This window comes from Rhinatrema bivittatum, chromosome 9, assembly GCF_901001135.1.
Source record: "Rhinatrema bivittatum chromosome 9, aRhiBiv1.1, whole genome shotgun sequence".
In the NCBI taxonomy this organism is placed as follows: Eukaryota; Metazoa; Chordata; class Amphibia; order Gymnophiona; family Rhinatrematidae; genus Rhinatrema; species Rhinatrema bivittatum.
The window spans coordinates 25,167,398-25,183,901 of record NC_042623.1 but is presented as its reverse complement, the minus strand read 5'-3'; the positions used below and the strand labels follow the sequence as shown (position 1 = coordinate 25,183,901).

The following is a 16,504-nucleotide window of genomic DNA, read 5'->3' as shown; positions in this document are numbered from 1 at the left end:
CGTGTGAATGGAGCTGCTCGCAAATGAGCCACCGGCTCGCCATAGCCCGCACAGAGTGAGTTTTGATTCAGCCTGTCAGCTGATTGCCTGCTCGTTCATAGCAGAAGGCGATGCAATCCGTCAGCCATTTGGATAGAGTCTGTTTACCCACCACCACTCCTAGTCTATTGATATTGAAGGACACAAAGAGCTGAGTGGACTGCCTGTGACTGGCTTTGCGTTCTAAATAGAAAGCCAAGGTCTTCTTGCAATCCAAAGTATGAAGAACCCATTCCCCTGGGTGGGAATGAGGCCTGGGAAAGAAGGTGGGTAAAACAATGGACTGACTGATGTGGAAATCAATCGCAACCTTAGGTAGGAATTTTGTGTGGTCTTGTGTACATACCCTATCATGAAAAAATCTCATGTATGGCAGATATGTAACCAAGGCATGAAGCTCACTGACCCTAAGAGCCGAAGTGATCGCCACTAGGAATATAACTTCCCAGGTGAGGAACTTCAGGTCACAGGAACACAACAGCTCGAAAGGAGGACACATGAGCCACGCCAGGACAACGTTGAGGTCCCAGGATGCAACAGGAGGTCGAAGAGGGGGCTTCAATTGAAGCAGAGCCCTCATAAAGCGGCCCACTAAAGACTGCACCGATATGGGTGTGCCAGCGACACCTCGATGGTACACACTAACGGCGCTAAGATGAACCTAGACTGAGCTGGTTTGAAGCCTAGACTTGGAAAGGTGCCACAAGTAGTCCAACAGCTTGGGAAGGGGGCATGTGAACAGATCCAAATCATGCCCCATACATCAAATGGAGAATATTCTCCATTTCAAACTATAAGCCTTTTCCTGGTGGAAGGCTTTCTAGAAGCCACCAGCACCTGGGAGACAAAAGGTCATGGGATAGGAGGCAATGAGAGAGAGTTCCAGGGGCTGAAAAATTAGGCGCTCAACATCCACGCCATTAGGGCCAATGCCCAGAGGATTGGATGGCGCAGGGTGCCCTGGTTCTGAGTTATCAGATCGGGTGCGGTCCCCAGGATCATGGTCCCTCTGTCCTGTTGAAGCTTCAGCAGGGTCTTCAAGAGGAACGGGAGAGGGAGGGTTTGCATACAGCAGACCCCTCCCCCAGTGAAGGGAGAAGGCGTCACAGGCCAGATGTCCACCCCCTGGCAACAGGGAGCAGAAACTGTGCACCTTTTAATTGTTCGGGGAGGTGAAGAGGTCCACAACTGGGGTTCCCCACTGATGAAAAATTCTGCCCGCAACCTTCGGATTCAGGGACCACTTGTGCGGCCAAAAAGAGTGGCTCAGCTGGACTGCCAGTACTTTCAGAGTCCCAGGTAAGAACATAAGAAAATGCCATACTGGGTCAGACCAAGGGTCCATCAAGCCCAGCATACTGTTTCCAACAGTGGCCAATCCAGGCCATAAGAACCTGGCAAGTACCCAAAAACTAAGTCTATTCCATGTAACCATTGCTAATGGCAGTGGCTATTCTCTAAGTGAACTTAATAGCAGGTAATGGACTTCTCCTCCAAGAACTTATCCAATCCTTTTTTAAACACAGCTATACTAACTGCAGGTACATTGCTTGTAGTGACATCCCTTGTGACAGGGCCCAGGACCAGACCTGCACTGCCTCGTGACAGATAAGGAACAACCCTGTGCCTCCCTGTTTGTTGACATACCACATCGCAACTTGGTTGTCCGAATCAGGACTAGCTTGTGTGACAAACGTCCGAAGCTCTAAAATGTTTGACAGGGGGCTTCATGAGCGGTCCAGAGAGCCTGCGTGTGAAGGTCGTCCACATGGACTCCCCAGCCCTGAGGAAAGGCATCAGTGGTGAGGACCACTTGAGGCGGGGCAGCCTGGAAGGAAATTCCCTGCTCCAAATTGGAGAGGTTTTCCCACCAGGACAGAGATGCCCTCAGAGACTGAGAGACAGGTCTCAAGGTCCTGGGAGGCCTGATGCCACTGCAACTGCAAAGTCCATTGTGCCCTTCGCATGCACAAGTGGGTGAGAGGGGTAACATGGACCGAAGCTGCCATGTGGCTCAACAAACTGAGCAGAAGGTGGGCAGTCACCTGCCGGCTGTTGCGTACAAAGGTTGCCAACGAGGCTAATGCAAGGGCCCGATCGCGGGGCAGAAACGCTTTTGCTTGCGCTGTGTCCAGCCTGGCTCCTATAAAGTCCAGTTGGGAAGATGGAGATGAGACTTTGGGTTGTTGATTACAAACCCCAAGGATTGCAGTGTCTGCACGGTCAGGGCTAAAGCATTCAGCACCCCTATGCAAGAGTCTTTTGATCAACCAGTCATCTAGGTAGGTGAAAACGTGCACTGCATGACGCCTGAGGTACGCAGCCACCATCACTAGGCATTTGGTGAAGACACGAGGGGCTGAGGCCAGCCCAAAGGGCAGTACCTTGTACTAGTAGTGAGCCTTCCCCACCACAAAGCGGCGGTATTTTCTGTGGCCGGGGTAGAGGGGACACTTTGATTCAGGGTGAGTTTTTGGGAGGTGGGTTGGGGGGGTGGTGTTGCAGACAATTTAGAGGTATCTCTTGTAAAATTGACATCAGTAAAGAAATCCTCAGCTCAGTGTGTAGAAGCTGTAAAAAACCCCAAATAGAATGTTAGAAATTATTCACAAAGGAATAGAGAATATCATAATCCTTTTGTATAAATCTGTGATGTAACTGCACCTTGAGTATTGCATTCAGTTCTGGTCACCCCATCTCAAAAAAGATATAAAGGTAAAAGAAAAGGTACAGAGAAGGGCGACAAAAATAAATAAATAAATAAAGTGGATCGTAGGGATGTGCATTCGTTTCATACGTTTCCTATACAAGCATGTAATATGAAACGTAGGCAACATATGAAACGAATGCACATCAAATTGACATATAATGGGAAACATATGAAACGAATTAAACAAATGAAACGAATGCACATCCCTAGTGGATTGAATGGCTTCCTTATGAAGAAAAGCTAAACTGGTTAGGTCTCTTCAGCTTGTCGAAGAGATGACTGAGAAGAGATATGATAGAGGTTTATATAATCATACATGGGGTGGAACAGATTAATAGGGAACAGTTATTTACTCTTACAGATAAAATGAGGACATAAGAAATTGCCATGCTATGTCAGACAAAGGGTCCATCAAGCCCAGCATCCTATTTCCAACAGAGGCCAAACCAGGCCACAAGAACCTGGCAATTACCCAAACACCAAGAAGATCCCATGCTACTGATGCAATTAATAGCAATGGCTATTCCCTAAGTAAATTTGATTAATAGCAGTTAATGGACTTCTCCAAGAACTTATCCAAACCTTTTTTGAACCCAGCTACACTAACTGCACTAACCACATCCTCTGGCAACAAATTCCAGAGCTTAATTGTGCATTGAGTGAAAAAGAATTTTCTCTGATTAGTCTTAAATGTGCTACTTGCTAACTTCATGGAATGCCCCCTAGTCCTTCTATTATCTGAAAGCGTAAATAACCGATTCACATCTTCTCGTTCAAGACCTCTCATGATCTTAAAGACCTCTATTATATCCCCCCTCAGCTGTTTTTTCTCCAAGCTGATCAGCCCTAACCTCTTCAGCCTTTCCTCATAGGGGAGCTGTTCCATCCCTTTTATCATTTTGGTTGTCCTTCTCTGTACCTTCTCCATCGCAACTATATCTTTTTTGAGATGCGACGACCAGAATTGTACACAGTATTCAAGGTGTGGTCTCACCATGGAGCGATATAGAGGCATTATGACATTTTCTGATTTATTAACCATTCCCTTCCTAATAATTCCTAACATTCTGTTTGCTTTTTTGACTGCCGCAGCACACTGAGCCAACAATTTTAAAATATTATCTACTATGATGCCTAGATCTTTTTCCTGGGTGGAAAAATGAGGAGGAGAGGACATGCCATGAAAGTTAACAGATCAGATATAAAACACATTGGAGAAAGTGTTTTTTCATTCAGTGCACAATTAAGCTGTGGAATTTATTGCTGGAGGATGTGGTCAAGGCATCTAGCACAGCTGAATTTAGTCCTAAGTATTAATACTATTAAGCTGCCAATATGTTGTACCCTGTTCTTGGTGAATTTTTTAATTCAGAAAGATGGGTAATGAACCTAAATAAATACAGTTGTGCTCATACATTTTCGTACCCCTGACAGAATATTTAAGATGTATAGAATTTTAAGAAAACATGAGTGATCAGAAAATATGCATGTCTTATTTTTAATGTTTCAAATTAAACTATTAAGCATCACAAAATAGCACAATAATTAAAACAAACCATAGCAGTGAAGGAAATAAAATGGATTGGTCCTGTTCAAAAGTTTGCACACCCTTAGTTCTTAATATCGTGCATTGCCCCCTTTTGCATCAATGACAGCTTGCAGTCTCTTCTGATAGTTGTGAATGAGGCCCTTTATTTTCTCAGGTGGTAAAGCTGCCCATTCCTCTTGGCAAAAAAGCCTCCAGATCCGGTAAATTCTTTGGTTGTCTAGCATGAGCTCCCCAAAGTGGCTCAATGACGTTGAGGTCAGGAGACTGTGATGGCCACTCCAGAACCTTCACTTTCTTCTGCTGCAGCCGCTAAAGGGTTGACTTGGCCTTATGCTTCAGATCATGGTCATGTTGGAAAGTCCAAGTGCCCCCCAGGCTCAGCTTCCTGGCTGATGAATGCAAATTCATTTCCAATAATTTCTGATAAGATGCATTCATCTTCCCATCAATTTTAACTAAATTCCCTGTGCCACTGTAGCTCACACCCCTCCATAACAGCAGAGATCTACCTCCATGCTTCACGATAGGGATGGTGTGCTGCTCTTTATAGGCCCTGATGACACCTCTCCAAACATAATGTTTATAGTTGTGACCATAAAGTTCAACTTTGGTCTCATCCGTCCAAATTGTTATTGGAAAGTCGGTATAGAAAAATGATAAATAAATAAATAAATAAATTATTTTGTTCCAGAAGTTTTGAGGCTTCTCTGGGTGCTGTTTGGCGTATTGTAAGCAGGCTGTTTTGTGGCGTTGGTTTAGCAGTGGCTTTTTTCTGGCAGCTCTACCATGCAGCCCATTTTTGTTCACGTATCTCCTCATTGTGCATGCTGAAACACCCACACCACTTTGTTTCAGAGAAACCTGTATTTCAGTAGAAGTTGCTTGTGGGTTTTTCTTCGCATCCCAACAGATTTTCTGGCAGTTGTGTCTGAAATGTTTTTTGGTCTACCTGAATGTAGCTTGGTATTAACAGAACCCATAATTGGCTACTTCTGGATCAGAGTGAACAGTACTGATTGGCATTTTCAAATCTTTTGTATCCTTTCCCTGATTTATAAAGTTGAATTAGTTTTGCTTGCAGATCTTTTGACATTTCTTTTGCTCGCCCCATATTTCAGTAACCACCAAAGTCCGTGCGCCTTGGATGAAATACACAAGGGTTTCTCAAGAGCTAAGAAACTCATTGACTATTTATACACTGACACTAATTACAATCAAACAAGGCACAGGTGTGGATATCTACCCTTTATTGCCATCTCAACCTGAGTGTGTCAACTTGAGTGTATATTATTAGCCCACACATTCAAGGAAGGGAATGGTGAATAAAACAGAAAATGTCTTAATGCCTCTGTATCGCTCCATGGTGAGACTGCACCTTGAGTACTGTGTACAATTCCGGTCGCCACATCTCAAAAAAGATATAGTTACGATGAAGAAAGTGCAGAGAAGGGCTCCTCTATGAGGAAAGACTACAGAAGTTAGGGCTGTTTAGTTTGGAGAAGATGCCTGGGGTGGGGGGCAATGTGAAAGTGGTCTATAAAATCATGAGAGGTCTAGAACGGATAAATGTGAATAGGACTAGGGGGCACTCCATGAAGTTAGCAATCAGAGAAAATTCTTTTTCACTCAACGCAGAATTAAGCTCTGGAATTTGTTGCCAGAGGATGTGGTTAGCGCAGTTAGTGTAGCTGGGTTTAAAAAAGGTTTGGATAAGTTCTTGGAGAAGTCCATTAATTGCTATTAATCAAGTTGATTTAGGGAATAGCCACTGCTATTAATGGCATTAGTTGCATGGGATCTACTTAATGTTTTGGGTACTTGCCAGCTACTTGTAACCTAGATTGGCCACTGTTGGAAATAGGATGCTGGGCTTGATGGACCCTTGGTCTGACCCAGTATGGCAACTTCTTATGTTCTTAACTTTTGAACAGGAGCATTTTATGATTTCCTTTATTTCTATGGTTTTGTGTAATGATTGTGCTATTCTGTGGTGCATAATAGTTTAATTTGAAACACATTAATAATAACAGATGTGTTTTGTCTGATCACTCATGTTTTCCTAAAATGCTACACATTTTACAAATTCTGCCAGGGTATGTAAACGTATGAGCTCAACTGTACATAAAAATGGTTGGACAAGTTCCTAGAGGAAAAGCCAGGTAGACTTGGAGCTAGCCGCCACTTATTCTTAAGAGGGGGCAACCAGAACTGGACCTGTTTCTTTGGCTCTGCTGGGATGTGCTGGGTACTTTCTAGAGATCTGGATTGGCCATCGTCAGCGACATGATGCTGGGCTCAATGGTCCCTTGGTCTGACTCAGCATAGTACCTCTTATTTAGGTCTGATTGTTACACAGAAAACAGGTCAAGTCCAAAGTACTGATTGCATACGTACAGCTCAGAAATATAGAAACCATTGCCAGATAAGGACCACTTGGTTTATCCAGTCTGCCTATTTGTGCCTGCCCACTGTGCTGCAACAGGTCTCAGTCTGTGGACCGCCCTCCCTGCTCCTACCACTGACGTCCCTTTGTGTCTGTCCCATGCATGCCTGGCTTTCTGGCCCTGTTTGGGCTCCCTTAACCTCTGCTGGCAATTAGTTCCGGGTATCCACCTCCCTCTCTGTGAAAAAGTATTTTCTCACATTCCTTTTAAGCTTCCTTCCTTCAGTTTCGTACGATGACCCCCTTGTCCTTGAGCTTTTCATTCAGTGAAAAATGCTTCCTCCTTTAGTGAAGCCTGCCTGATATTTGAATGATTCCATCATATTTTCCAGTTCCCTTCTTTTTTCTATGAAATATATGTTTAGCTCCTTATGTCTTCATTCTTTTGTTTGTTGTGTATTCTGTATCTTCCCCCATATCTACAGCAGAAGTGATGATTACCTACATCATCACTTAATACTTGAATTAGACTTTTAGTCTCTTGTGGGCAGTTCTTCTTCCTGTGTCTTTCCTTGCATCATTCTCACAGAGAAAATAGAAAAACAAAAGAGTGAGAAAAACAGGAGTAAGAGTATGTACCAGTTTCTGTCCTCCTATTTTTGTCTTGCCAGGCATGTCTTACCTACTTTAGCATTTTGACTTTCTGTGCCCCTGCGATGACCTGACCCCCTCTGCTCAGTTCTCTCTCTGTCATTTCTTCATACTGGAGGCAGTGTTCTTACCTGACATTGGTTAGGCTGAAATCAGCTGTTGAGAGAGTTCTTTTTCTGCTGTAGATCAGAATTCAGAAGCAGGTCAAAGACAGCAACATTCAGAATAATTCATTAAAGTGACGATGCCCATGGCTGCAGGCTCTGCTATGAGATAATTTCTGATGCAACAGTTAGATGGCCTGTACTGAAGCCGAAGTGGTCTTATTAGCAGAACCTCTGACAAGGGGGACTGTCACTTTCAGAAAACTGAATTTTTAAAATTAAAAACACAAACATGTTTTTGAATGGGTTTTTTGTTATTTTTTATTTGGTGCAATAGCAGCAATATCTGGCAGGTTTCAGCTGTCAAATACCACTTGTTGGATATTGCCACTGATTAAAATGTTCCATTTTATATTATAAAGGTTGTCCTAGCATTGTGAACAAGAGTGAGGAATAACAGCTGAGGAAAGGAGGAGGCAGTGCATGAACATAGAAACTGGCTATGTAGGGAAAGCTAAAGCATACAAAGACTGAGACATCCCCAAAAAGTGAAAAAGAGGCTAGGCATTTAAGAAAAGACCTTTTTTCGTTCACTTTCTCCTTGGAAAAAAATGATATATTGTGACTGCCAATCCTTTTCCATGGAGCCAGGGTCTGAATTTGAAATGTCTTCGCTGCTCTAGGTGGAACAGAACTGGGCAACACTACAAGGAGGGGAGATGACGATCCAGACGACGCAGGCCACAGAGGCCACGCAAGCGGTGGCATCGCTGGCAGAAGCAGCAGTGGCTGCGTCCCAGGAGATACAGCAGGGAGCAACTGTTACCATGGCACTGAACAGGTACCTGCATGCGGGCTGCACAGGCTTCCCTTGGGATGCTCAGGTCAGAGAGAGGACAGGAAGAAAACTAATATCGGGCTGAGATCTGGTGCTCGGAGGTGGTGTGGGCTAATGTGCATGAGCCGAGGGGGGGAGGGGGTGTCATTCACTGCTCTGTCATTGCCTCTGCTGGCTGTGTTTGGGTAATGTTTTTAAGCATTCGGAGACCATGTTTATAAATGTATATAAATCCCAAAGTAATCATCTAGCACAGTAAGACTACACAAAGGCAAATTATTTTCATGTAACAGGTTGTTGTTTTTTTTATCGAATCCCAAAAAGACTCTTTATAACTGTGCAGTGATAAGGGGGGGACGACGGACGGACACAGAGTGATATGGTTTGTGTGCTACGTGCCTGGGTTTCTCACTGTCATTAGTCACGTGACTTACCTGAAAGGTTTGACACTGCCAGAACGCCCAAAAAACATCCTGGGAAGAAAAGGAAATACTTTGGTGAAATAAGAGAAGATATTTCTGGGAGGAGATTTGCACTAGATGAAAGGCCTAAGGTCAGATGTGTCTTGTCTTGTGAATTTCATCGATCAAGTACTATGAAGCTCTTAGATCTGGGTGGGTAACTATAAAAAAAAAAAAATCAGAAGAAATTAACCTGTTCTCATCTTTCTTTTGGTAAGGCAAAAGAACTGGGCCAAAACATGGCAATCCTAAACCTCGCCTTTATTTGAGCGTTCACCCAAAGGTGTGGCATATTGGACCACAGTCTCAGACAGCATAATATGATCTCTAGAAGTCAGAAGGAAAATTAGACACTGCGTAACTGCTGAAGCTCGGGGGTAACCTGCACAGTGCAGCAGGTACTCCCCTATTAGGACAGATTGCCTCCCCTATTATAATGAGCTCCTTTGCATGCATGAATTTTGCAAATGTATGCAAAGCTGCTCATCCAGCAAATCTCAGAACGGAACCCTCATCACAGAACTTCAAGAAATTGCTAAAAACACGGCTATTCCAAAAAGCCTACCCAGCCAACAGTTAACCCCCTGTCATCACCAGCAACCTGTCATCACCACCAGTTTACTGTAACCTCTCCTCTAATCTTTATGTTATCTGTTAAAAATGTTAAATGTATTTATAATATTTATAATGTTATTTAAATGTTAATTGTTATTTGTTATAATGTAAGCCGCCCACGTGGCGACAGTTTTTTACTTCACTGTACACCGGTGTGATATGTATTTTATACAGGAACGTCGGTTTATAAAAACTAAAAATATAAATAAATAAATAACCTATACCAAGCAAAACTCCAACCACGCACATATCTCACAGTGAGAATTCGCAAAAGCCAAATCAAACACTAGCTGTTATTTTATCAAGATAACAAATCACTTTTATTCTACAATGTTATAATGTTATACGTCACAAAACATTACTTCACTGTAATTCTACACTGTATCAATGTAACTTTACTATGTTTCTCAGTGTAAAGATAGTATGACCTGTTATCACACTATCTCACTAGACATTATGTAAACCGATGCGATACCCTTGGGTGAATGTCGGTATATAAAAACAAATAAATAAATAAGCTTGCTGGGCAGACTGGGTGGATCTTTCGGTCCTTTTCTGCCGTCAGAACCCCGTCCTAAAAGCAGGGCTTAAGCCAAAGGTACCCAACACTGGTCCTCAAGAGCCACAAACGGGCCAGGCTTTCAGGATATTCACAGAAAATATGCATGCGAGATATTTGCATACAAGATTTACATGCACTGCCTCTATTGCATCCTGAAAACTTGTTTGTAGCTCTTGAGGACCAGAGTCGGCCATCCCTGATTTAGATAATTGCAACTTTTCTGTGGCAGAAAGATTTCCTGAGTCTCTTCTGCTTGGAAGGCTTATGTGCTGGTTGAGTGATGTTTCCCCTATGGTGTCTCATGTATTTCTACTGCCAGTGGATGGGGCCGTTTTGGAGCAGGACTCCTGAAGGCCATAAAGTTTCCTTCTCTATATGCCTCTAATCTCTAAAGAAAGCACTGCTGTCTCCATTTATAAATTCTTCTCGGAAAGTATCCTTACAATCTCTTAACTCCGTTCCTCCCGTGTTCTCATACAGTTGCTCCCATGAATTATTTGATGCTCTGTGGCTTCACACTGTATGTCTCTCCTCCTCCCCTTCCTTCTCCCTCCCTGCTGTAATCTTTGATCCACAGTGCTGTGGAAGCCTTTTTAAAAAATGTTCTACCGTTGGTTGTTGCGGCAACGAATGCACCAGCTATGTCAGAAAAACAGCCAATCTGAGCTTAGAAAGTATATGGCAAGGTCTGCCGAATAGTTTTGTGCGGGCGCTTTTATTATCTCGGGATCCTTGTACAGTATGGAAAATGTTCACGGATTTCCTTTTGATGGTCGTGCGTTAATGCTTCCCCTAGAGGGCTTGCTAACGAGCTCGGGCACAGCTGGTGGCACGAAAGTGTTTACTTCAGAAAAGAGAGACTATGCAATTCTGCTAACTGCAGAAAGTCACAAAAGGGTTGGGAGATGGTGAAATGGGCATGCAATCTGTACTCTGGCAGGAGACGGGAGTGCTAAAGTGGGCAGGCTGTTCTGGTACCAGTGCTGCAAGGCGCACTGGAAAGGGTGGAGAGTGCTGGAATTGACAAGAGCTCAGGTACCAGTGCTGCAAAACATGCTGGGAGGAGACAGTCCATGCAAGTCTCTCTGGTTTTAATGATGTACTGAAATGGCAGCAGATTCAGGGCAAGTCTGACATAAAATTAACTGGAGAAAAAAATCACAGCATTTTAATCCTTGGGTTTGCTCTGCAAGTCTTGAGTTTGATCTCCAACTTTCCCCCTCTCAACTTGCTATTTTCTGCTTTTTCAGCTCCTTAAATTTATAATGTCCTGATATTGTATTGTTTCTATTTGGGCTTGTACCCCACCTTACAAAACCTGACAGGAATGACCTACAAGCATACTAATTAAAATACAGTATCACAAACATAGTTCATTTAACAAAACAATAAATGCAATTCATGATATTTAAATATGCAAAGCAAAATATTAAATAAAATTCTAAAAAAAAAACCACCTCTAAATCAACTAGATCCTACTCACTAGGGAAATGGATTCAGTTAAAATACAAAAATATAGTACATAAGAACATAAGACTTGCCATACTGTGTAGGCCAAAGATCCATAAAGCCCATTATTCTGTTTCCAGCAGTGACCAATCCAAGTCACAAGTACCTGACAGGATCCCAAGGGGTAGATAGATTCCAAGCTGCTTATCCCACGAATAAGCAGTGGAGATGTTACTAGGTCATACTTTAAAACTAATAAGAGAAAATGTTTTTTTATCCAATATATGATTAAGCTCTGGAATTCATTACCAGAGGATGTGGTGAAAGCTATTAGTGTAGCTGTGTTTAAAGTGGTTTGGACAGGTTCCTGGAGGAAAAGTCCACACACCATTATTAAGGTGGAGTTGCAGTTCTCTTATTAGTTTTAAAGTATAACCTAGTAACCTCTGTGTGTCCCTTAGTCTTTGTACTTTTTGAAAGAGTAAACAACTGATTGTTTACTCATTCCACACATTTTTTTTTATAAACCTCTATCATATCTCCCCTCAGCCATCTCTTCTCCAAACTGAAGAGCCTTAACTTCTTTAGCCTTTCCTCTTCAGGGAATTGCTCTGATTCACTCCATGGTACAACCTCATCTTGAATATTGTATGCAATTCTGCTCATCACATCTCAAAAAAGAGGTAGCAGAATTAAAAAGGTACAGAGAAAGGTGACAAAAATGATAAAGTGAATGGAACAATTCCCCTATTAAGAAAAGCTAAAGAGGTTAGGACTCTTCAGCTTGGAGAAGAGACGACTAAGGGGGGGAGATATGATAGAGGTCTATAAAATGGCATCATCAGATGGAGCCTGGCACAGAAAACTTATGTCAAAGTTTCTAAAAACTTTGACTGGCACACTGAGCATGCCCAGTGTGCCACTATCCACACGTCCCCCTTCAGTCTTGTAACATAGAATTACACAAAAATAAAACAATAAACAAAGAAGAAACCCAACTCCGCGGGCTGACGGGTTTGAAGGAAGATCCCCAGAGTCATTGGACAAGGACTCGGAGGTATCATCCCCCAGCCCCACGGGTCAGCATTCCTTACCTGCTGGCTCTGCTGGCTTCCCGTTGACATAGGGAGCTACGTGGGGTTTCTAGTCTTGTGAGACCTGCTGTCCTTGCAAGACTTCAGCTGGAAGCTGGCAAAGGAAGAGGAGGAGGCAGCAGCAGGTAAGGAGCACTGCTAGCTGATTCCTGCTGGCAGGAGGCCATCGTGCAGTGGATATGGGGGAAGGGAGACAGGAAGATTTTGCTGCTGACAATAGCTATGATTTACTGCTGTCTTCCCTCCACGGGAGGGTGGGGGAATTTTGCAGCACGATTGAAGTTCCCCTAGTGTGTTGTGGCACACCAGCTGGGAACCATATCTCTCCCTTTCGTTTCCTATCCAAGTTTCGTGAAAAGGACTCTCTTAACACTCGCTCCTGCCTGGAATTTCACCATTTAAATTTGTAAAATGTTCACACAACCAGAATTGCTATTTTATTGGTTCACAATTCACTTTGATCTGGTAAATATGCTTCTCTGTTCTCATTCCTCTAAATTTATCAGCTGCCTTTGACACGGTTATCCCTAGTTCTTTCTCTGCTTTCCTCTTTCATTTTGGAGTCCTTCAAGGCTTGGTTCTCTCTGCTGTTTTCTCTGTTTTTAGGACTTTGGGTGCTCTTATAGTCTCATTTGAATTTTCTTGTCACCGATATACACATCGTTTTATCATGTCCTACTTTAACCTCAGATTAAATTTTTTTTTTTTTTTAAACTCATCTGAGCTCAGCCTTACATGACTGAGTACAAAGATGGTCTCCGTCTGCGGGGGGAGAGGGCCTATGCCATCAGCGTCTCACTTGGCTTCCTGTACCCGCTGCCTTTCAGCCGCTTAAACAACTATATCCACACCGGCTGAAAAACCAACTACCGGACCAAGGCACAGTAGGCTGAAGGACCACAGAAATCACCTCAGGAATTCTCATCTGTGAGAGGGACCTTTTGGTATCAAAATGAAGCAATCCCCAGTAGGAAGATGCACGTCCACCATCTGCTGGAGACAGAGAGTACTGGTGGGCTGAGGTCCACTGCAGGAGTATGTATACTGTGACGTCACTTTGCGCCATCTCTGTCTGCTGGTAGAAGTGTCTAACCCACTTGTTCTGGATTCATCTGATTGTCCTAAAGAAAAGGAAATTATCAGGTAAGTAGTAATTTCTCATTTCTTCTGGTCTGATCTCTCTTCTTGGACTGTTGACTACTATTTTAGGATAAATCTGAACAATACATAGCTATTGCACTTTCCTCACTCTTGCTTTCTAATTTCATTGCTTTCTCCCTCTTCTCTTCTGATCATTACTTCATTCTTCAGTATTTGCATCTTTCACTGTTTGTAAATTTGGTGTTAGGTTTAACCCTGAACTTTCCTTCAACCAACACACATCTAATCTTACCATTGTGTGTTGCCTTCAGTTTCTTAATCTTTCTCATATTTGTTCCTGTCTCAAAGGTAGCAGATCACATTCTCTTTCACGTGCAGTTTTCCTTTCTAAGTCATTCTCCTTTCCTACATCTGTTCCTCTTCCCTATATCTACTCTCATCAGCTACTCCACCATTATTTGGTTTTACAGATACCTTTGATATCTTATTCCTTTATGTTCTTCCTTTCTTCACTGGCTTCCTATTTTCCTCTGAACATGCTTCACCTTTTATAGACTTTGTCATTTCTCCTTGTTAAACTTTCTCAGCTAGTTTTCTTTTATTTTCCTAGTCATATCTGCCAAGTTTCTAAGCCTCCTTCTCATGCCTTCAACCTCTATGTGCTGCATCTGGTCATGATCCTTCTGCTACTTTGCATCCTGCCATTTAATTTATGAATGAAGTATTGGCCACTATGGTAAGTCCACTTAAATAGGTAGAAATAAGACAAGTTGCATTGTATCATTGGCACTGTCAGGCAGTAAAGCAGCCGGGCACTCTGGTAAGGTACGAATGTGCTAAAATGGAAAGCATAGCATAATATAACCTAGTAGATCAGGTTTAAAGACAGAGGATCCATGTTCAGCATTCCTCAATTTTATCTTCCCCTTTGATGTTTTGGGGAGCAGGGGTGGACAGAAAGAAACATCATGCCAGTCATCTGTTACTCCCATTGCAATAAATGCCTTTGAAATTCCTAAAATAGCATCTTCCTGAATCAGCATTTAGAATTTTAAAATTTAAGCTAGAAACATATTCCATCCTTTGTGTGTACTCTGTGAATAAAACTTCTTCCTCTGAAGAAGATGAAAACTACATTCCTCTTCAGCCAGCCAGACCAGTCCAGATGTGGATGGAGACCAAGAACAACAGGTTTGCTGACGTCACTCCTTATAGAGGGTCCCATGCAGCATTCAGCCTGCCAATATTCTCTGTCTCCAGCAGATGGTAGGCAAGCATCTCGCGCTGAGGCTGGGTGAAGAGGAAATTTGGGATTGGGCTTGCTCCTGGGGTGGTTAATCCTGGCACTCCCTCCCCCAACTGAGCTGCTCTTGAGGTGACAGATTTTAAATTCCCTCCCCCAGCTGAGCCTAGCCTTGCGACCAGGGGGGCTTCCTTTGGGAAGCGGGTCTGGGCCAGTCAGGCAGTGAGTACCTTCACCTTCCCCACTTCTTCCCTCTGACAGGGGGAGGAATGTTTCTTTTTTTTCATGGCCTCCCCTTTCCTCTCCCCTTATTTCTCAGGCTATACAGTCCTGTTGCTATAATGTTTTTCTTCCTTCAAGTGTTGCTGCTGCTGATCGGGGCTCTTTGCAGAGGGAGTTCAGCCCTGTTGGCTTGGGGAGGAAGAATTGGATGAGTTTCTTTTCTTCTCTGGGAATAAGAGGGTGACTGCTGAAGCAGGAAATGGTGGCTCAGGAGCCTGGGAAGAAGTCCCAGTTATGCTCAGAATGCGTATTGTGCCACGTGTTACCGGGGAAAATGTTATGTGCAAAGCTTGCCAGAAGGCTGGGGGAGAGATGTTTTTGTCCAGAGCTGGCAACTTTGGGGCTGGCTGCAGCTGCGGGGATGTTAGGTCGGCTTGTTCCTGTTGGCAGTTGCAGTGGCCATCTTGGTCCACAGGAAAGAGGAAAATCAGATTGGGGCCCCCCTCCTTTAATTCCGGTGGCCTTGGAAACTATTTCTGCACCAGCGGGGCTGCCAGGATCGGGTGATGTTTGCTAACGAACCGCGGTATATAAAAATCCTTAAATAAATAAATAAGGATCAGAACTCTGTTTGCTGGGCAGAGCTGTTTTTTGGCTTCTACATGGCTTTTCTTGTCAGTGGAATTTTTAAAATGTTTGCATCAGATTTTTTTCTTGGAACAGCCTGCAGCTCCTAGTGCAACTTCTTCCTCATCATCCTTGCAAGCCCCTCAGGAGAGTGGACGTCTCGGCTCTAGCTGCAAAAGACCAGAAAAGAGGTAGAAGAGGAGCTGGAGGATCTGAGGTCCTCTGGTTCTGAGTCTTCCTTTATAGCTCTGAGAAATTTGAAGCAGGAGGCAAGTAAAAGAGAACAGGAAGAGGAGAAATATAACTCTAGGGAGAAAAGTGATTCCCCAGTTGTGTGGCTTTATCATAAGGAGGCGCTGTCCTTCCTGATATCACAGTCCTTCAGAACAAATGTAAGGTAGAGGTGGTTTTAACAGAGGATCCCATAATGTTGCTCAATAGGCCTTCCAAAGCCTTTCCCTTCCCAAAATATATTAAGGAACTGATGTCTGTGGAGTGGGGCTCTCTGAAAGCCAGCATTAAAGGGGGAAGATCTATGTTGATGCTTTATCTTCTGGGAGAGCAAGAGAGAGAAAAGTTTTAAGTCCTTAAGGTGGATGCCCTGCCTTACGCGGTGACAGGATAATTGAGTCAGCCTATCAGCAAGCCTTTGATGCTGCTAGTCTGGCTGTCCAAGCTGCTGTATGTAGTGGGATTGTGGCCAGGCGTGGGTTGAAGCTGGCACAGCATATTCAGGAAAATACATTGGAGACTGGTGGTTCTGTTCTGAATGAGTCTGTGCAGATGGAATATGGAGTGGCCTATTTGATTGATGCCTTTTATGACTTTGGGCTACAACTAGAAGTATGGCTCCCAT

At 43.4% G+C, this 16,504-nt stretch overlaps 1 protein-coding gene across 6 annotated transcripts in view; it reads left to right on the top strand.

Annotated features, from left to right (window-relative positions):
- The window catches only part of NRF1 (nuclear respiratory factor 1), a 336,328-nt gene that overhangs the window by 190,775 nt on the left and 129,049 nt on the right, over positions 1–16,504 (top strand). For all 6 annotated transcript variants that reach the window (XM_029615700.1, XM_029615701.1, XM_029615698.1 and 3 more), the window contains exon 10: positions 8,120–8,277. In XM_029615700.1, coding sequence (XP_029471560.1) covers positions 8,120–8,277 — 158 coding nt within the window. The remainder of the gene's footprint in view (positions 1–8,119; positions 8,278–16,504) is intronic.